The sequence below is a fragment of the Lepisosteus oculatus genome, chromosome 17 (assembly GCF_040954835.1).
Source record: "Lepisosteus oculatus isolate fLepOcu1 chromosome 17, fLepOcu1.hap2, whole genome shotgun sequence".
Lineage (NCBI taxonomy): Eukaryota > Metazoa > Chordata > Actinopteri > Semionotiformes > Lepisosteidae > Lepisosteus > Lepisosteus oculatus.
Window position 1 is genome coordinate 6,267,880 of NC_090712.1, and position 21,707 is coordinate 6,289,586.

General features: G+C 44.1%; 1 protein-coding gene across 1 annotated transcript in view; it reads left to right on the top strand.

Moving 5' to 3' along the window:
- The window catches only part of ptk7b (protein tyrosine kinase 7b), an 85,365-nt gene that overhangs the window by 58,203 nt on the left and 5,455 nt on the right, over window positions 1-21,707 (top strand). The window contains exons 3-14 of the mRNA XM_015363223.2: window positions 5,399-5,501; window positions 5,608-5,792; window positions 8,252-8,399; window positions 12,184-12,314; window positions 13,504-13,770; window positions 14,711-14,847; window positions 15,304-15,439; window positions 15,986-16,105; window positions 16,508-16,657; window positions 17,053-17,197; window positions 19,309-19,436; window positions 20,783-20,983. Of these exons, the coding sequence (XP_015218709.2) occupies window positions 5,399-5,501; window positions 5,608-5,792; window positions 8,252-8,399; window positions 12,184-12,314; window positions 13,504-13,770; window positions 14,711-14,847; window positions 15,304-15,439; window positions 15,986-16,105; window positions 16,508-16,657; window positions 17,053-17,197; window positions 19,309-19,436; window positions 20,783-20,983 (1,851 nt within the window). The remainder of the gene's footprint in view (window positions 1-5,398; window positions 5,502-5,607; window positions 5,793-8,251; window positions 8,400-12,183; window positions 12,315-13,503; window positions 13,771-14,710; window positions 14,848-15,303; window positions 15,440-15,985; window positions 16,106-16,507; window positions 16,658-17,052; window positions 17,198-19,308; window positions 19,437-20,782; window positions 20,984-21,707) is intronic.

Genomic DNA, 21,707 nt, shown 5'->3' on the forward strand with positions numbered 1-21,707 from the left:
TGTAATTTAGGATTTATAAAACTAAAAGTGAAAACCACGGAAAGAGTTGGTATGCCTGTCACTTAGTCGCAGATCTTTGCTCGTTCGCAGACTGTTGTCAGTGGGTCAGACGCTCAGAATCGCTGGGGCTCCTGTCCCTCTGTACCCAAGTCCCTTCATTACTCAAAGAAAAATAGTTATTGCGAGTCTAGAAACCCCTCTTTCATGTAGTTTGCCAAAACGACATGCTAGTATACGAGTCCAGGGCTGTATTCCTGTGATAATGAGGTAGCTAACAGAGGGCCCTGTTGAGCTGTGTGCAGGAGTGGCCCATGCCATGAAAGAGCGGTTTGTTTGCGTTAATGAGGGCTGGGGCTTTGACCGCTTGGACGGGAGAAAGTCACACAATGAAGTGTCAGTGAAGTGCTGCAGTCCCAGACACCCATGGCAGCGCTCCTGCGCTGAGCCAGTGCCGTCAGAAAGTGTTCCCAAAGCAGTAGCATGCTAGTAGGTGCACTGCAGCTCAGAGCTTTAAGGGTTGTGCTACTGTCCCAGAGGATTTCAGTGATGGCTTCCCGTTAAATTAACAGTGCTGAGTGTTGCGGTATTGCAGTTGCAGCATTATTCTTTATCCCTTCCCCAGCGCCATAATTTTCTGAACTGACAATTCAGTCATTTACTGTAAGCTGTTTTTGTCTTGAATTGTTCACAGCTTATTATGCGCTGTCCTGTTTGAGCTGGGCTGTACGCCGTTTATGTGAAATGTCCGAGTTAAAAGGGGCAAGGAGTCCGCAGGTGTGGGTAAGAGTCTCCTCACACACAGCCCGCCTCTTGTGCGAGTAAGCCGAGTCTCGCGGTTACTGCCGTGTCTGGCAGTCGTAAAAGAGAGAAGCAGGCTTGGTTCGCAAAGGGGCTGGTTATGGAACTAAGTGAATGTAGTTAACTGAGGTGTTCTGTTTAAGAAGGTTTCTGAGTGCATTTTTTAAAAAGATTTCCCCTTAAAGCTTTCAGTCGTCCCCCTAGCTTTGCGCGCTGTCTCAGTGAAGTGCTCTCTCCGTTAATCTCAGAGGTCTAACCTCAAGACCGTTTACTTGTCTTCTTGACAGAATGGATTTGAGTTGCAGACTAGTGGCGTCGGTGCTGCTGCAGATCCGAATTTCGCTCTAGCGTGAAATCGTTTGATTAAATGCCAAGCAATCACATAATTGCCATAGTTAAAAGGTAAAAACAGTGGTTCTTGGTGGAAATGTCTTCTAAGTTGTTAGATAAAGTTACTTGGAGTATATTTTCCAAGGATAAAATAGTAAGGGAAGAAATTTGGGGGTGTCTGCTGCCATGCACTCCAGTACAGCAAGAGTCCCATCTCTTTCTGTATTTTAGTGATGCTCTTTAGGAGCTTTTGCTCCAATTCTGAATCTCTCAAACGCAACATTTGTGTGTGAATCCCATGGCTTGCAGTATGTTCATTTAAGACTGGGATCTCTGAAAAGGTGTCAGAGCAGAGCAGCTTTTCTTAAGTTGCTCAGCCTGATATGAGCAACTCCGGAACAACAGGAGGAACACTGCCAGTCTGGTTCTACTCCATTCCCATGAAAACAGTTTCAAAGAATGAATCAGATGCTGAGAATTGATATCCTCTATATCCAAATCCCTTCATCACTGCAAGAAAAATGATTTTGAGAGTATAAATCTTTATATTTCTCTATTTGCTGTAGTTATTACATACAGAAACTTTAAGGTCCTTCCTCCTGATAGCTCTGTCATCTGCATAAAATGAAAGTTGTTGCCCAATTTATCATTTTAATAAGCAAAAGAGTAGAACAGAAATAGACTATAAATGATTTCTCACACCTTGTGTGTGCCTCCTCAGTCCAGCAGTTTATATGGAAAAAAGCTCTTCATTTCAGATGGTTTTGACTGCTTGGCTTTGAGAGCCTCCCAGAAGACTCTTCAAGGGTCCTGGAAGACCTGTCCTGACTCAGAGATGTATTCAATACAGGGTTGCAGGGGACTAGGAGCCTGGCAAGCACAGGGGGCAAAGCAAGACTGCAGCCTGGGCAGGATGCCATCTGGTCGCGTGGTGTACATACACATGGTCTCTCACTTGCTAGGATGAGCATGCATCATGGAGTGGTCTGTGTCTTTCACTCCTTCGTCTTAACTGACAGTGAAGGGGAGTCCCACATTAAAATGCACGTATGCATCCAACGGAGGAATGGGAATATAAATTAACAACACAATAGCAACTGGCTTAATCCCGTTGATCCCCAAAAGATCTTTAGTGCAATTATCAGTTTGTCGTAGTGTGAGGCAATTGTTTATGCACATTTCTTTTCCTAGTTTATTTTGCCCATTGCTAATCTGAATTTGTGACAGATAAGCCTCTGATAATACAAATAAAAGCCATTAGTTATTTTAGTCACATGCTTTTTTGGGGGGTGGTTGGAAGTTTCCCAGCTGAAACGTCGGGATTGCTGCAGCAGCTGTAGAAACCTGTTTGTAATTGAGCAGCTGCTTATTAATCCTGCGATCGTGCTGCTTCTAGTGACAGGTGATCGAAGACTGTGCGGCAGCTGCGATGTGATTGAGGCCAAGCAGCAGCTTTCCTGGTAGTGTAGTGGTGACCAGCTTCACCAGGCAGAGGGCTTACTGGTGCAGGCCCTCAAGGAGCCCTTCCGTGCAGCAGTACTGGACTGTCCTGACTGCATTGGACCACCCTGCTTTCCGTAAAAAGCCCTAGAGGGAATCAGCCTGCATTGTGAAAGAGCGTCATGCTGTTTTCATACTGCTGCCTCGGCTTCTGTATTTCTCTGGGATGTGGGCCGAGAAGTCTGCCTTAGTGGAAGTGGGAGCTCTGATGTGGCAGCTCTCATGGAGAGCAAGCTGGGGTATGCGAAAAGACGAATTCCTAATGCAAGAAATTACATAGGGCTAATAAAACTATTATTATTATTATTATTATTATTATTATTATAATTTCTCTCGCCCACGTGTTAGTTTCCCCTCCCTGCGTTCACACCTTTGGCATTGGTCAGTCTTAACTCTCGGGCCCTTTTCATGGCTTCACGGGCCGATAAGATAGGTTGCCATTTTTTCCTCCACTATGAACACTCCCAATCTGTGAAGGTGGCCCTGGGCTGGTTTAACTAGAGGCCACCTTGTCAATGTATCCCAGGATAAGCGGTTGCAGGCGATGTTTGTAGTGTAGTACATTATGTCAAATAGATATCACACCAAAAACTGTTTTATCCTTATTAATCATGCATTAACACTTCATTTAAAACCGAGAACAGGAGGCTCTTCTTTACCAAACGTTGTGGTAGTGTGTAACAGGCTGCCCAGTCATGTTGCTGAAGTCACTGCCTTGGCTTCCTTCAGGCACCAGCCTGATGAGGTCCCTGGACCAGTGAGCCCCTAACAGGCTAGATGGGCCATCTGGCCTCCTGTTGTTTAAAACTGTTCTCATGATTGATTTCTTACGATAAAATGATTTTATTGCCATCATTGGGTCTAGTTATTTCTTTACGGTATGATTTGCGAAAGATTTGATAATTTTATAATTGACTGACTGGATAATTATTCTGCCATTTAAAATGAAATTCTTACTGTCATAGGCCCTGTACAGTATTCCTTTGTATCAGATGTTTGGCACGGATTGAGTTTTACTGTCTAGAGTCTAGAGATAAGCATTTGTTAAAGAGATCATTAGGTATGCATGAGGCTGTCATGGAGATAGTGCCCTTAGGACACCTGGTATCACTGAATTCTTCTGTGATAGCGGCAGAGATTTTGGTGTAGTGAGCTTCGTGGCTCTGCGTGGCCCTCCCGGGGCTGGGCGTCTGCCTGAGAGATGACAATCAAATCCCAGGTGGGGAGGAGCAGCACGCGCCGCACATCCATCATCATTACAGAGGAGTCCTGAAGTTTTTCCATGCTGTGCACGGGATGTTCCACAGGCCCTCTATTCCCCCATGTCAGATTCCTCCTAAAGCTTTCCTATATTCTTCTGCTAATTATAGCCGCCAGTCATAGGCTAGGGGCTGATCAGTTAAAATCAGTGGGAGTCTGCTTCTCAGGGCACTTGGCTAATGATTGTGTGATCTTCCCTTCCCTGTGTGTTTCCCAGCTGCAGTCCAGTCTCCGTAAACTCTGGAGATATAAATGGATACACAAAATGCTTTTTTCACCTTAAGAACAGCATGCACGTGCTTGGTGTTGCTGCAGAGTGTTTAAATTGAGCACGTGTCTTGCAGTTTTACGTTGCAGTCCCACAGCTACGGCTCCCAAACTATGTTTTATCAGTTTTGCTACAGGCCTCATCTGGTCCAGAGCAGCTGTGGCTCTGGTGTGGACTTCAGCTTTCTTACTGCAAGCTTTAACAAACAGGAATAGTAGCAACGGAGGGGAGATGTGTGGTTGCTGGTATGTGACTGATTTCCCCAGGACTTTGGCCAGGAATGAAGGCACAAAAACAAATATCAACCCCTTCCCTTCATCTGTTTCTGAAGAGTGGTTCCTAACATTGCCCGTAGATTAGATAGAAAGGTCACACTTCACAGTTGCACAGCCCCACTGCACGCGTGCTGTGAAAGCTCAGAAAATACATAGGCTTAGAGCACCAAACTGTTTTAATATTTCCACAGTGTCAGAGATTGAGTCTATTTTAGAATTTTTTTACTGCAATACAATTTTTAGCATTTAAATGCCTTTAGAATTTTCTGCCACTGGTCAGTCGAATTCTCAGACAGCTATTGGCTTCATACACCAATAGGATAGGCTGCCTTTTTGCTCAAGAATTTTGCCCAAAACTTATTTAAGTCTAATGTATCAATGTTTCTGCATCAATGTTGCCGATTTTTTTAATGCCCTGTGATACTAAGACTTCTACACCAACGTATAATGCGATTTTGTGTAAGAATTGTCCTTCACAGATGGGGTCAGGTGGAAATGGAACGGCTCTTGTTTTCTTTTATATCGTAATTTATTTTTTACAGGTTCCTTTTTATTTTGCCTGTCATTAATCTCGACGTCCGACAGATGAGACTTTGATTCTGGTTGTCAGAAGTGTTGGTTCTTCTCTTACATACGTTCTGAGATGACCATTCTTTGTGGAGAATTCAGGAAGACTAGTCTTGCGTAGGCAAATGTGTCCTACATACCTTTCCTTCTAGTCTACTTGATAAAAATGCTTGGCTTGAGGTTTCAAAAGTAAATTCACTCGGAATTGTCTTCTGGGTTCCAAAGCAAAATGCCTGAAAAACAGACACCTTGCATTCAGGCACACTTCTTCCTCTCCAGTTTTTCTTCTTCAGTGGCCGTGAGAGTGTGCTTTTTCCTGCCTTTGCCCACATTTTAGAAAACGGACTGGGGTTTTGTCTCGTATTTTGTTGTGATCCTTGTCGTTCCGCTCTCTCCTCAGGGTTAGAGAGTGGGGGCGTGACCCTGAAGGAGCCCGCCTCCGAGGCGGAGATCCAGAGCTCGGCCCCAGTGACGCTCTCCTGCCACATCGACGGGCACCCGCGGTGAGTCCGACTCCCAGTCAGCGCACCGGCTAAGTAGGCTGGCTCCTGTGTACAACGCTGTAAAACTGTCAAGCTGACTGTTTTTTTTGTTTTGCTCTTTCTTCAGCCCTGCGTGCCAGTGGTTCAAAGATGGCACAAAACTGACGGAGAAAAGCCACCAGGTCAATAACAAGGAGCGCACGCTGACCATCAAGAGTGCCACCCCCGACGACAACGGGGTCTACTACTGCTGCGCCAAGAACGCGGCCGGCCAGGTCTGCAGCAGTGAAAACTTCACTCTCAACATTATAGGTGTGTGGCTGCCCGGCTTCGTGCGTTTGACAACAGGAGCCACCTTAGGGAAGCTAGAAGAAGACCAGCTTTTGGAAGGGCCACAGTGATGCTCGGTTCCGTTACGCCCCCTCGGTTTACTTTTTTTAGATTATATCCAAGTGCTGTTCTGCTAAGCAGGTACTCCTTCACAAAGGATGCACTTTTCTGAGTGGATGTTGATAAGCGTTACCTGTGTTGCAGACTTGTAAGGCGCTTTGATCCCATCTCAAATACGGCTTTGTCGTCTGTCGGCTTTTCATTTGGGCTTCTCCAGACACGTCTTTCAATTTTTCAACCAGCTTCCCTGCTTAACAGCCCGCAAATAAATGGGGGAGTGACTGTTTGTTTTTGTACAGGTTGATTGACTTTCAAGTATACTCCAGGTGAAAAGCAGTGTATATAAGTCCCCCTTTGAGTTTGAACACCTGATAACCTTTAGGACAGCTGTAAGGTTTTCTTTAAGCATTTGCAAAGGCATAATCCCTGTCTCGCAGCATTTTCTTTTCTGTTTTTAGAAACAAAGGAGTTGTCCTGAAACAGCCATGCCTTTCAGTTCCCAAGGGAGTCTGTGGTGCACCTACTATCATAGGGCTTTGTTCGAGAAAACTGTCAAAATTCACAAGGCCATTAATCCATATTTAACTTGAGTTGTTGGGCAACTTTAATTTTTTTCTTACTTTGCTACTGTTTCTTTGTGGCTGTTATGTTTGCAATCTAATCATTTTGTTCAAAGCTAAATATATGCAACCCAAAATCCGGGAATATTATTCTCGTGAAGGGAGGGACCATAATCTAATTACCACCTCTTTTATTGTTGAAGCATTCCCTTCCTTTTCCCAGGTTGTTACACACCATTCAGAACTGCCAGTGTGAGGAGGCCTGGTGTGGATATTAAGCTCCAATTACCTCTTTTTGCCACTGAGTATTAAAGTGCTGTTAGCATATTAAGTTACCTTCAGTTGAAAGTGGTGTGGATATTTGGCTCGGTTTACAGAGGAAAAGGCTTTTACTTATGTATGTGTGAGAAAACATTCCAGCCTAAAACACAAACAGGCAGTTCAGGCTTGGTGCTTGATTAGCGGTCTCTTCAGCGAGCATCTTAAACCTGCTCAGGACGTTCTGCAGCTCAGTGTGTCTCAGCCTTGTGTTTTTCTACACTCCAGGGAGATATTCGGTTTTCCAGGCTCTCATTAGTTAAAACGATTCAGGTGACTAATGAGTGGATTATTGCTAGAAGGAAGTAAGGGATAAACTGACTTTCACTGTGTTGTTTTCTCATTTTTCTGACACTTAAAAACGGGACCTTGTTATCTTATGACATGGTTCCCAATCTGTGAAACATGAGACCTCCTAATCGACTTACGTTTTTTCTAAATCCTCTTCTGGTTTTAATCTGTTTGTCGTGCAATCTGCCTAGATGTCGCAAAGGCTTACCTGCAGATTGTCTCCGGTAGAGATCTTGGGTTCACCCTGGCCTCCGCTTTGCACTGCTCTCCCTCTCTGGCATGTCTGTGGGTGGCCTGAAAGTGTAGCTGCCTGAGGTTAAATGTATAGAGACCATTCTAAGCACGTGAAGAACTGCACTAATGACACGCAGAGCATCTTGCAAGCTCAAGATCACACCTGTGATGCCTCACTTTTCTCTGTTTGTGTTAACAGTTTAAGGTGAAGGGTCACAAATCTGCTGTGTTCTTTCTATAAAGGAGGGTGATTTTGTTCCAAAGAAGCTTTGCTGCCTACTGAAAGACTGTTAAATGTGTTTTCACATTGATTTTCAAATCTATTTGTGCATTTGTTAAACTAGTTGTCGTGTTACATCCAGGTAGCAAATGAAGTTGATCTGTTGCTGTCACTGCTGTTTTTTATTTCCATTTACCAGCTGATGTAAAATTTGAGAAGTCTGTCAGTTTCTCTCTGATATTTTGGGATAAGCCTTATGGGCTTCCATTAGGAATGTACTTCCTGACCTCATTCATTCACACAGAGGCCAGGAGCCATTGAAATGCTGCTGTTGAACCACCTGAAACCCAGTTTTGTCTGCTGTTAGCAGCATTTAATAAAAGCTGGTATGTGAGCAAGTCCTGTAACGGCGCGGCATGGTCCTATAAGCACAAGTGGAGAATAAGGTATTTCTACCTTTGACGGAAGTCTGTCTCCTTCCTAATTGTGTCTCCAGGAGCAGATCATCCAAGTGTCCCTCCATTTCGCATTCTTTTTTGGGGAAAAAATATCTAAACAATCTGTAGATTAAAGTTGTAATACAAGGAAAAGATCAGTTATTTTTTCTAATTGGAGTTTAAAAAAATATTAGCCGTAATTTAATCCAGGTGCTCTGGAAATGAAGTTCCGTTTTTTTGCCTCAGTTTAATTTGTTTTTTCACTTGAATGAACTCGCTGAGACCCGAGAAGAGTAAGCCGCTCTGCGATTCCTCCCTCAGATAAGAGCTTCCCGCAGCCAGTGGTCAGCCCAGAGGACCAGGTGGTCAACAAGAACGAGGAGGCCATGTTTCACTGCCAGTTCGCCGCCGAGCCGCCCCCGCTACAGGAGTGGCTCCACGAGAACGAGCTCCTTGTCAACAAATCACGGTACTTCGGCTCCCCCTCGTCTCGGCAGGCCCGGCCCAACTGTCCCACGTTAAGTGGGGTACCATAAGAGGGCGTAATTGTCCAGTGGAACTCTAAGAGTGTTGGTTTATATTTGCTTATTGAGGTGAGAAACCCACACAAGGATAAGTGCGTGGGTTTTCAGAAATGTGCCCTTGGGGATAAAATTAAATCTACTAGCACAGCAGCAGAAATCTGCTTCATTCCCATTGGTTTGCAACAGCCACCAATTTCTAACCCCTCTTTATCATCCAGAATTATCAGAATCTGTGCAGACCTGCAGGCAGGCAGAACACCCCTTTACAGTAATGCTCGTGCAAACTTAGATCTCTGACAGGCAGTGCTTGCGCAGCAAGCTTCCTATTTCAGAGAACATGCACATGCAATCCATTCTCTAACATCATTTAATGTGGTGAGGTCCGCGGTCTTCTGAGGCAAATGAGGTTTTGTCAGACCAATGGGAGATTACTAGGGAGGCTCACATTTGTTGCACATGATATTCATGTATGGAGCCATATAATTGCAGAGATTGTGCGATGCCTCTATTTTTGTTGGAACGTTTTTTTATTCCTTCTGAGGTGTCTGCAGCAAAGAAATAAGAGTAACTGATTGATTTTGTCATTTTAATTCTCTGTTCAAACCCCCTGTCCCTGTTGTGCTTTTGGAATTCTGTTCACGAAAAGAGTTTGACACTATATCAAAATAAGCAGCATTCCAGTGTAAAATAGTCTGTCTTCATCCCAGAAGCAGAAAGCAAAAGCCTAAAATTTCAGGCAAAACACAGCTGACCGATGGCTCCACCTGCCAATAACTCCACACTGAGTTGACATTATCTCAATTTTTGACTGATTGTGTGCTAAAGAGGTGTGCTGCAGGACCTATCACATAGGAATGTGGTTTCCTTGGTTATAAAAAAAGTGAAGTGGATGCTGTTTTGGAGCTCCTCTGGAATGAAATGAGCAGGCCGTGAGGAATGTCCCAGAGATGGGGCCTCCTGCAGTCACTGGAGCGTTACAGAGCCGTGGGGTCTGCGAAGCGTGTCCATCTGGTCAGTCCTGGAGCGCCGGAGAGGAAGTAACATGGCGGAAACAGAATTGCTTTGACCTGGGCAGAACAGAGCCGGACAGGGTTTTTCTTGTGTGGCCTGTTTCCAATCACTGCCACGCTAGAACATGCCCTCGCGGTGATTCAAGTGGCATTTTGCACCCTTGTAAAGTTGTCGGCCCAGCCTGTGGCGTCGGCAGCCTGAGCAGCGCTGTCTGTCTCCCAGGCTGGAGCTTCTCGCACATTTCTGTGAACAGGCCTCACAGCAGGATGTGAACCACAGAGTGCGTGTCAGCAGCCGGAGGGGGAGGGTGGCTTGCTAGGATTGCCATAGGTAGCAGGATGCGCTGTTTTTAAATTGGACAGAAAACATCAGTGTTCAGATGAGGTGGGAGCAATTTGGTCAAGCCAGTGCTGCTTTTTTGGAGCAGACTAAAGCGGGCTTTGTTCAGCACTTCACATTACAGCTGAAGTGTATTTCAACGTTAAAAGGTTTTGAATCTTACATCGGTGTTTGACAGAGAGGAATGTCTCGTGGAATCTGAGTTGGGATGAAGGGAGTACCTAGAGCTGAGAAAACTTGACATTGTTCCAGCCCAGAGTTTAATAACTTATGTAATGTTATTATTAATATGATATATGAATGCACCAGTATGTCAGTACAGTAATTGCTATGGAATATTCTTATTCAGAGAAAAGTGGGAAACATCACTTGGTACCATTCGTGACTGCATGTATTGTCTAGGCAGTTCAGAAAAGAACATTTTATTGAATCGGTTTAGGGTTGAATTAGAGTAGTTCCCGTCTCTATTGCTTCATCATGCTGATCTTGTCTAATGAGGCTTGTACAGAATCCTTGGAGTTGACATCAGATTTGTTTTTTTGTATGGATATAGCACGCTGCATGCCACACTATACTGTCAGCTCAATAAGAGGTGCAATTGCAACACTGTAGTTAAACTTTTCAATGGCCTCCATTAGCAGGAAGATCTGAGCCTCGAACTAACTAAGAGATTTCACTTTTAATTTGTCAGTCTCGAGTTGGATTACAATAGCAGTTGTTAGCATTTCTTTCCCCTTAAGAGCAGCACTTGTTTTCTTTGTAGAGTAAAAGGATGCATTTAAGTATGCACATGTCTGACATGCAGAGATCATAAAGAGAAAAACAAGATGAGTTTCAGTCGTGGATAGCTTTTTTTTACTGAATTGAATAATTAAGCATTTGGACAAGGGTAGGAGAGTGTGAAAGGAGTTTTGAGTTTTAAGCAGAATCTGTAAAGAAACAGAATACTCCCTGTATTAAGCTTTCATTTTTGGTTTCAAATTAAAATGCACTAAATCTTCACTAATAAAGGTTTCTGTGCTTTGCTTGGCTTAAAAAAAATCATAAGCAGATTTGCTAAGACATTCTTTAAAGACCAGAAGGCAATACATTTAAAAAAAAACTGGATAAGAGAGTTTACAAAAAAATGCACCGGCTCATTTATCAGTGTTACATTTCTCCTCAAGACTCCTGGGGCAGTCTGACTGTTCAGCTTGTGAAACTGCCCTCAGGCCCCGTCTTCAAATAGACATCTCCGAGTCTGTCTCCAAAAGCGGAGGGTCCCTGTTGTACGAAAGTCTGCTGTTTTTAGAATTGCTAACAGCGCTTGTAATCCATTGCCAAGGCAAACATCGATATTTCTCGTGCTGACCTGGGGTCTGGCAGATGTGACCTGCAGTATCTGTCTTAAGACAGGGTTTTCACACTGGACAGGGGCGTTCATGAGGATGGGGACATCACATCACAGTGTAAACCCTAGCCTTCAATGAAGAGAGCTGTGCATTTCCTGAATGTTAGACTTCAAATAATAATGGGTGTCTTTAATTGTGCAGGAATTGCAGGGTTTTAGGAACTGTCAGTTAACTAAGTAGTTAGCACCATGCCTTTTCCCATATGAAGTGTATCTTAGGCCCAGCAGTTACACTATATAGAAATAATGAATTTCACTGCTTGATTAATATTCCACAATGCAAGTGTCTGCTTAAAATGACATAAACACAGGCCACATACAGTTTAGATTTAAATTGCCATGATCTTTCTCTATTTAGTAGATGGTAAATCTGTAGCATGTCTTAGTTTTTAATGCTTTTATCCATTTTCATTACCTTCATATACCTGTACCGGTAGGGGGGTGTTTACCCAAAACAGTACTAGAATTTAAGGTAATCCAAATATTAAAGCTCATTGTTTTTCAACCTGTTAGTGTTACATTAGTGTGTGGATAAAGGGAATTTACATATTTTCTTGGAGGATTGGGGTGGTTAATCGTTATAGCTTTAGGCAATTTCCCTTAATATGAGCTTTAAAACCACAACAATAGTCATGTGTAGTAGGAATCAAGGCACTGCCTATGATGCATGATTTCAATTATTTCCTTTGTCCTTTGTGAGTTTCTTGACAAAGTTTTCTGACTTGATTTTGCCTCCAGCCAGTCGGAACTGCAAAACTCTAGTATGTACAACCCACCACATGTATTACTGCAGCTGGGAGCACTCCTGATCAGATCACTTTATTAGGAATGAGTGGTGACTACAAAGGCTTGCAATGTAGTGTCCCCTCCCTCTGCTCTGGAGCTCCTTTTGCTAGGAGTGGGTAAGGGACTGGATATACAATGCGTCTACAGTGCAGACCTGTGCATACTGTTCTGCTCTTACTAATGTGTTTGTGCTCTCTCTCCAGGGTGGTCGTGTTCCCCAACGGTACCCTCCTGATCACACAGGTGAAGCCCCGCAACACAGGGCTGTACAAGTGTGTGGCGCAAGGTGTGCGAGGGAACCGCGTCACGCAGCAGGCATCGCTCAGGCTGGCAGGTACGACCTCGGGCGCCTTTGCACTGCATCCGAGCAGAGAGCGGCCTGGGATTCCCTCTCGTTTCGCACACTTTCCTGCCACAAAGATAAATCCTGAATCTTCCTGAGGTCAGGGGGAATCTTTCACCAGGTGCAAGGAGACCTACATGTGCTGATTCCAGAGGACTCGCGTCTAGAGAGCTTGGTCTCAATGTTTCCAAAAGAAAATGAATTTTAAGACCCTCAAATACAGTGTACCATAAACTTACAAAGTCTTTTTTTTTTTCCCTTTTTGAATTTGTAGCAGAGTACTTGTTTCTTTTATACATTTTTCCTGGTTATGCATTTATTAACTGTAATATTTACTTCTACCTTTGCTGCCAAAAGAAAGAAATCATACCCTGCCTGCCTTTTCTGGGTCTAACAGTTGTCCTAGTCTTGCTTTTCCTGCTTCAAAAGCTCTGCCCTGCTGATTTCTTTAACAGGCCCATTGATTCTCTCAGTGGGACAGGGCTTCTGGCTCCTCTCTCCCGCTCTCTCGGCCCGGCCTGTGAGCAGCAGCCGGTTGTGCCCTCACAGTGGCACGGTGGCTGCCATTGTGAGGCCTTTAGTGCTGGACCTTTTTAAGCAGGTACCCTCGGGCCGTGCATGTGGCGCATTAACCCAATGAGCCACGGCCCTACCTAAGTGCATTAATTCACTTAATCTGACGCTAATCCATTACAGTCTTAAACCAGATTGTGTCATGACTACTCGGAATTTAGAATGGGTAAGCCAATTCTATAGTTTATGTACTTAAAATGCCATTTAAAATGTTTTACATAACCGACTAATATTCCTGACCTGCTTTTAAAAACCTTGTGTGCAGACTGAGTGTTTAATGGTTTCCACCAGACTCCCTGAACATACAAATGACTTCCAGCTTGTCAAAAGGGAACTGCTATTTTCTAAATTGGCAATTTAGTCTCTTCCTCTTCCGAATTGTTTGGCAGGGCTGTTTGAATAATGCGTCTACTGTTTGTTGGGCTGCTCAACGTTTGCCGTGTTTTCGGGACCATTTTCAGGCTTGTGCAGAGATGGTGGGCCATTAGCAGGCTTGTGTGAGCGACCGAGCTGGACAGGTCACGTCTTTCGTGATGAAGGCTGCTTATTGCATGCCGATGAATTCGGTGTGGGGGGGGAAACCAACGTTTTCCGGTTGTAATCCCAGAACTGGAGGACATGCTTCCGGCGATGTCGAAGGTGTTCACGGCGGACACGATGCAGCGCGTGCCCTGCCGCCCGCCCCGAGGGCACCCCGAGCCGGAGGTGTGGTGGGAGAGGGGCGGGCAGCGCGTCCCCGCCAGCGGGCGGTTCTACCAGGACGGCGTTGACCTCGTCTTCAGCCCCACCGAGGAGGGGGACGCGGGCGCCTACACCTGCGTGGCAGAGAACAAGGCGGGGCGGCGGACGCAGGAGCTCACGGTCACCGTCGCAAGTGAGCGGCGCCGCTCTTCGCCGGCAGCACAACACCTTGAGAACGGCTGTAACCTTCCTTCTCCAGATTAAGGAAACCAGCGTTTTGTGTTGGCAGCTGCACATGTGGAATGAGCCATTATGTTCTCTGTGAGGAAATTGGATGCAGATGGTGCTGGTTGCTTAAACTGCTGTGAATTAAGATTTTTAGTGTTGGACTGACTCTGCCTGCCTCCTATGCCTGTAATGACACTAGCAAAAAAAAAGATGATTTGTTAGCACTAAGTATTGCCTTGTTAGAAGCTGACCTTCTGTAGTGCAGAAGGGGTTACAGCATGGTATGGTCGTGACTTCCATTAAACAATAGTGCACTTCGACCCGAAGTCTTTAGATCAACAGGGTGGGAAACAAGCTGAAAGCCTCCCTTATATTGAAGCTAGGTGTCGTGTGCTGACTGAGGAAAGGTGGGACTTCAGAAGGTTTTCCAAAAGATGTATGATGTGGAGTCTACAATAAAAACAGACGTTTACGTTAAGCAAAACTGATTTGGAATTGGACATGTTCCGAAAGAATTTTATAGTTTCTGTTTTTGTTTCTGTAATATCAATAGGTGATCAGTCTAGCGCAATATTGCAAACACAGGAGGAGACATCTTTCAAAAATTTGCAGATTTTGAATATTCAGAATTGTTGATAGATTTTTTTAAGTGCGACTGTTTCTTGATTTTTTTGTGTCTTTAAAGCAATTTAATTTGATACAAGCACAAGCACTTACTTGTACATGTAATATCATAATATGGTTTATCATTTCAGGGGAAAAAATCCCATCACTTATTATCATGTGATCCAAACGATTATGGACCTCAGCTCCTGTGTATAAGGGGGTGGCACTGTACTTTTTAAAGGTGGAGACATGGGGACGGAGTGTGTTTTTGTAAAGTCCAGTCTTGTGTGCACTTCCAGCTGCCCCGGAGTGGGTGACGAAGCCCGTGGACAGCAACCTGGAGGAAGGGAAGCCTGGGTTCCTGCACTGCCACACTAGGGCCACACCTGAGCCCCAGGTCACCTGGTTCCGGAACAACAATGAGATCCACTTTGAGGTGAGGGACTGGGGGAAAGTGTGCTCACTCATGCACACACAAAGCTCTCCCTGCAGCGGGCCAAATCCGTGCATCCTGAAGACCAACTATACCGATGAGCCCAGCTGCTGAAAAGCCTTTCTTGCTGCACTGAAGCTGGAAAGGACGGCGCAAATATTTTCCTGCCTTGCTTGAATAATGGTGCTCTCTATAGCCGTGGGCAAGTGACTGTCAGCAAAAAAGAACTTGACAGTCTGCAGTCTGAGTTAGTTCCTGTTTTAGTTCTGTTCATTCACTGCTCAAGTTGAAGAAAAATGTCAATCGTTTTGTGAATGATCTTAAGAATTCGCTTGTTACAAAATCAGTTTATTGAATGGAACAGCACGGAATATTTTTAGGATTAAGGCATAAAAAGCCTTTATTCAAATCCAAAGAATATTTTTTGCCAGCTCCTTATCTAAGATGTTTTTATTCTAGGATGGCCGTTTCACACTGTTTCCAAATGGGTCCCTGCGCATTAATAATGTGGAGGTGTATGATGGGACAGTTTATCGGTGTCAGGCCAGGACCGAGGCTGGGTTTATCCTGGGTCAGGCTCGTGTGCACATTCTGGGTAAGGCTCTCCATTTCACTAAGATTTCCAGTCAAAGTGAGACTTCAGAAGGAATGCTGTTGCAACCCCCTTTGAAATAAGCATTCATCTTATTTTGTGGCCCGAACTTTTAGAGGTTGTTACTGAACAACATTAATGAACAGCGCTAAGGTTTGTTAAAAAATTTAATAAACTTTGGAAAGATTTCTCCTTCCATGTTGGTTCATTAAATATTTTTTTAATGGCTTTGAACGATGAAGATGTGTGGTTGCAACCAGACATGTTAACTGGCGTGGAGGGGTATTCCCTTCATTTTCTCTGTGTTATATTAAGGTAACAAAGAGTAATTTTAATTATCAACCAACCTGCATTGAATGTGCATAAATGAATGATCCAAGATGTGAATTGTGATCTTAAAATCCCCTTCAGATTCCACAAGTGATCAATTTAGGTTGTAAGGTCTCTTGCCACTCTCCAAGATGGATAGCTTGTACTATGTTTTGCACTTGTACATTTTGTGCCCCTCTCTCCTCTCCTCTCATACCATCCATCATGGTTGTGTTTCAGAAAAACTGAAGTTCACCCCTCCTCCCCAGCCAGTGCAGTGCATGGAGCTGGATAAAGAGATCAGTGTGCAGTGCTCAGCAAAGGGCCGAGAGCCCCCCACCATCCAGTGGATTAAAGCAGGTAGGTGATTCCGCAGGGGCTCAAAAGAGCCCTCCACACCACCTCTCACCTTCCTGCAGGCTGAGGGCTCCCGAGCAAGAGTGAAGTTTGCAAGCACGAGGAGGCCGTGGGGCAGATCGAGCTCCTCCGGTTCACTCCATTTATGTTAGGTTAAAGCAGTAACTGCAGAAGATCTCTGCACACCACATGTGTGGACTAAGCTACTCAAATTTTAAAAATCCAAACTTGCATTTCAGTGTTAAGTCCATACTGCTTCACTCAAGTCACAAACCAGTCAGTCAGCTTCAATAATGACTGCTTGAAGCCTTTCGTAAGACTCCTGTTTTGGCCCAGCTTTGATAGTAGGTGTTCTTGTGCTCCAGTGTGGTGGTGGTGATGCAGACCTGTTTGTTCATCCTTCAGATGGCAGCAGCATCCCCTCCAGTGCGAAGCAGAGGAGCGGGACGCTCCACTTCCTCAAAGTATCTCGCAGTGATGCTGGCAACTACACCTGCATTGCCTCCAACAGCCTGCAGGGGGAGATCCGTGCTGTGGTGCATCTCAATGTGGCAGGTAAGGTAGTCTTCCCATGCAGGTGGGGCCGATCTTCTGCAGGCAAAAAGTCATAAAAGTATAGCCCAGTGAATCAGAGAGCTACAAACTTCTGCATATTTAGAATGTAGTGAATATTAATTTGGAAGGCAAGACCAACCTGTTGCTTCGTCTTGTACACAGTGTTTGCATTCATAGTTGGGTGCCAACTGTTTCAGGTATGCTTCCCTTCAGAATTAGAAGCTCATTCATTACTTTCCACACTGCTGACGGGGCAAGCAAATACTCCTATCATTCTATTTTTAATACTTATTATTAGTAATTTTTATGTGTGTGTTGAAAGAGACACCTTCCCCACAAAACACCCACCTGACCTAGTTGATTTCTTCTTTTACTCTGCCTGGCCTTTGCCTCAGTGTTCATACTCTTCAAGCTGGAGCCTGAGAATACCACAGTGTACCAGGGTCACACCGCCATACTGCACTGCCAGGCCACTGGAGACCCTGAGCCCTACATACAGTGGATGATCAAGGACAAGATCCTGGACTCCAGCAAAAGCAGGTTTGATTCACACCAGAAAAAACACCCTCCATTTCATTTACTATATTGTGTATAATCTCCATTGTTTTTGCCTGTGTCTTGTTTTATTGTATGGATGTCATTACACCATGGTCTAAACTGTAGTCTTAATTACTTACACTTTCTGGACACTCCACTCAAAGCGCTTTACAGGTAATGGGGACTCCCCTCCACCACCAGTGTGCAGCCCCACCTGGATGATGTGATGGCAGCCATAGTGCGCCAGTACGCTCACCACACACCAGCTCTCAGTGGGGAAGAGAACAGCGTAATGAAGTCAGTTCATAGATGGGGATTATTAGGAGGCCATGACTGATATGGGCCAGTGGGAAATTTGGCCAGGATACCAGGGTTAAACCCCCTACTCTTTTTGAGAAACGCCCTGGGATTTTAAATGACCACAGAGTTAGGACCTCGGTTTTACATCTCATCCGAAGGATGGCGCCTGTTTACAGTATAGTGTCCCCATCACTGTATTGGGGCATTAGGTCCCAAATAGACAGCAGAGTGAGCACCCCCTGCTGGCCCCACTAACACCACTTCCAGCAGAAACCTTACTTTTTCCCAGCAGGCCTCCCATCAAGGTACTGATCAGGCCCACACCTGCTGAGCTTCAGTGGGCTGCCAGTTGTGAGCTGCAGGGTGATATGGCTGCTGGCTGAAATCTTTCCTCACATGACACGCAAGGGACTTGCCATGCTAAACAAATACCGAAGAGGAGAAACACATCAGTCTTGAGCTCAAACAAAATCAGAGGGTTGTGGGTTCAGATCCTGGGAGAGCACACTGCTCTCCAAAATAGGAAATTTGGCCAGGATGCCTGGGTAACACCCCTACATGTCTTGAGAAATGCCCACAGAGTCAGGACCTCAGTTTTAAGTCTCATCCAAAGGAGGGTGCCTTTGTACAGTATATGTCCCCATCACTATACTGGGGCATTAGGACCCACACAGACCACAGGGTGAGCGCCCCTGTACTGGCTCCTCTACTACCTCTTCCAGCAGCATCCTTGGCTTTCCCAGGAGGTCTCCCATCCAGGTATTGACCAGGCTCACACCTTCTGAGCTTCAGTGGGCTGCCAGTTGAGTTGCAGGGTGATATGGCTGCTGGTTATGTTGCAATCTTGACAGGCTCATCTGTTCTCTTGTTCGTTCAGACCTTTTTTGTGTGACCTGCTGTTGTATACTCATGCAGGATGAGAACTAAGGCACTAGAGCCCTATATGGTCTTTGGCAGAGAAATTAAAAATTATACTGATCAGTAATGTGCAGTGGAGTTAAGCCATCTCTGGCATTTACCATAGAAATGTAATCAGAATAACTTTAATTGTCTTTGTTTTCTAATATAAATGTTGTATACAGCTTGTTTTTTTTTCATCTTTAGAGTTAAATGCTTATTTGTTCAGCCTTGTAAATCTACTCACTTGGATGCCTGGTTAATGGTAGCTGGCTATTTTCCTATTATTTATTTAATTACTGTTAGAGAGTGAGCTTTTTACTTGTTTGTTTTGTTTCAGTGAAATGCCTTTGGTCACGCAAACCCCTCAGAGTGCTGCAGGCAGTAGAATTATGTCTTGTAAAGGGGGAAAAGGTTAGCCATCAAGGCTAATAGGATCTGGGATTAAATGATTTGGCATGTGGTCTTCCCGAGGTTCCTAAGAAATTGAGTTTTTGTGTTTGGCACAGTTGCTTCAGAATCATATTTCTCTTGATTAACAATTTCATGGCCATTAACTAGAAATATTTAATTTGGAAGCAGTGTTGTACCCTGAGATCTGGGTTAATGGATGTCGTACATATTTAAGGCTTCCTCTACAATGTCCGTTTTTGTAAAAGATTTCTAAAGGTCCATATATGTGGATACTCTGACAGCATCAATGACTTTCACAACCCTGTAAACAAATACGTTCTAAATTTCACATTGGCCAGTGTGCAGCTAGAGACTAAATCGTCCATGTAGTTGCAGACTTATGCAAGTTTTGCCTTCGCAATAGGTCAAGGAATGCCTGTAAAAGCTTTAAAACGGAACCAGTAGCGTCCTTCGTGCTCTTTGCTAGTTAGTAATTTTTGGCCTCTTTCTTCTTTGTCTCCCAGATTTCAGAAGATGCCAAATGGCTCCTTGATCATCAGGGATGTGACCACAGAGGACACAGGGAAATACACTTGCATAGCTGGAAACAGCTGTAACATCAGATCAAGCGGAGCTCAGCTCTACGTTGTAGGTAAGAGGATGCAGATCATTACAGTGAATGAGCTTTCTGTCATGGAGTCCTACAGGGTTTTAGATTATATTTGCCCAGTTAATGTTGCTTGACAATTTTATCCACCAGCCCAAAAATCAATAAAAACCCATAAGCAATGAATTGTCCCATATTTGTATGTATGATTAAATAGAAATGTTGTCTACCTCCTGTAAGCATCTGTTTACATGCTTTTTATCTATAACATCAGTGTTTCAAGATCTTTAATGACCATGTAGACAGGACATTGAATTAAATGTCTCATCTGAAGGAAAGCACCTCCTCCTGGTCACTATTCTGGGCCAGTGGTCTTGGAAATGGATTCAGAGGAAGGAGTGCCCCCTACTGGTCCATCAAAAAAAATATTTTTTTCTTGGAGATCTTGTGCTACTGACCATGTCCAGTCTTGTTTAGTTTCTGTGATCTGACATCAGTCTATAAACCTGGTGATGCTGCTAGACTGAATTCATCCACATTCCTGCTTATTTCCCTCTTATAGGAAGGATAAACTAAGTACACAGATAGAAGAAAGGGTATTCTGTCTGATTTGCTATTCAGTTGTGGGGATTATGTAATTGCTGCCAGTTGGAGTGCAGAGACATAGGTTTCCAAAGATTGTACAGGATCTAACAGATTACTAAAGTGTCTTTATTCAGCAGGCATCTAAGGCCAAGGGCCAGCAAGTACCTATTGTATCTTGACAAGAAACAGCCTCAGCTCTGAAAATAAGTCACAAGGATGGAGGGAGTAATTGAATCAAGCTGCTGTAAATGGCTTATATTCAATTATGAAAGTTATAAATAAAAAGGGTAACTTTAAGTCCATAACTTTAAGGTGACCATTTATTTAACATCTGTGCAGTAACTTAATCTTGATTGATTTAATGCAGTAGATAGTTTAATGCAATAAACACTTTCTGTAAGATTTAATTGACTTCTTTGTGAGTTGCCTTTCATCTAAATTAGGTTATAAACAAGGTTTAGTATTGCTTGTGTCCATCTGTAAAAGAATGCTTGTGATAAAGTGTTACTTTATAGAAAAGTAGGAGAAGGATATGTTCAACGGTTATAATTGGGGGCTTTGTCCACAGGTGTTCATTCGATAATATTCACTTAAGAGGTGGTACAACTCTCCACATTGTATCTCTGCTATAACTGTGATGCTAATATTGTCACTTAAATGTGGGCCATGAGTTAGTGAGCTGTGCAATAGTTTGTGTTTGATAGGCTGGCCAGCAAGGATGAAGTGTAGCTTTTTTTCTCTGAATGACAGAGTAAAGACGGAAGTGAGGCAGTGATTAGGCTCTTAAGAAATTCAATCTTTTGCAGAAAAGCCCATGACGAAGGTGGGGGAGGAGGATGAGAAGGCCCCCTACAAGATGATCCAGACCATCGGGCTGTCCGTGGGGGCGGCAGTGGCCTACATCATCATTGTCCTGGGCCTGATGTTCTACTGTAAGAAGCGCCGCAACGCCAAGCGGCTGCAGAAGAGTGCCGAGGGAGAGGAGCCCGAGATGGAGTGTCTGAACGGTGAGAGTCTGAGTGGGGCGCCGCTCATCCCGGTCCCGGAGAGAAGCCGGGAATAACTTCCGGAAAGTGCTGAAAATGTTTCATGTCCCGGAAGATCCAAGGGAAGACCAGGGCAGGATTCTATTAATATTAACACAGTGACAGAGGAATACTGTGGCTACTATTTGCGAAACAACCGGTAAAAGCATTGGTTTTACATTGCGTTTAACTTGAAACTAGAACATACGGATTTTCTAAAGCTCTTGATTGAAATGCATTGTTTTTTCAAAGTAAAAATAAACTGTCAGGGTTAAAAAAACTAGTATTAAACTTTACAGCCTACAGCATCCTTGAATTCTCATTTTTATTTCTAGGTTAACACCTAGAAAAAGAATTTAGCGCTAGTTGAAGGCTAAATTTTAAACTGTTGAAGTAGTTGTTTCTAGTTACATACAGCTATTAGATTGGATTGTTGGCATTGTACATCCAGCATTACAAAACCACACAAACTCCCATTTCTTGACCCCTGACTTAAAAAAGGAGTGCTACTGTACCTCATTAGTGGGAGGGCTTTCTGTGGTATTGCAAGAAGCAAAGAGGCATAATTGTGTGTTTTTAAACGTTTTAACCCCGATCTGGTGTTAGTTTCTTCAACACTCAGCTCGGTCCTCCACTGTCCTGGAAAAGAGGTCTAACATGTAACCACTGTAAGGCTGACCACGTCCATGGCTGTGTAGGGCCTTGT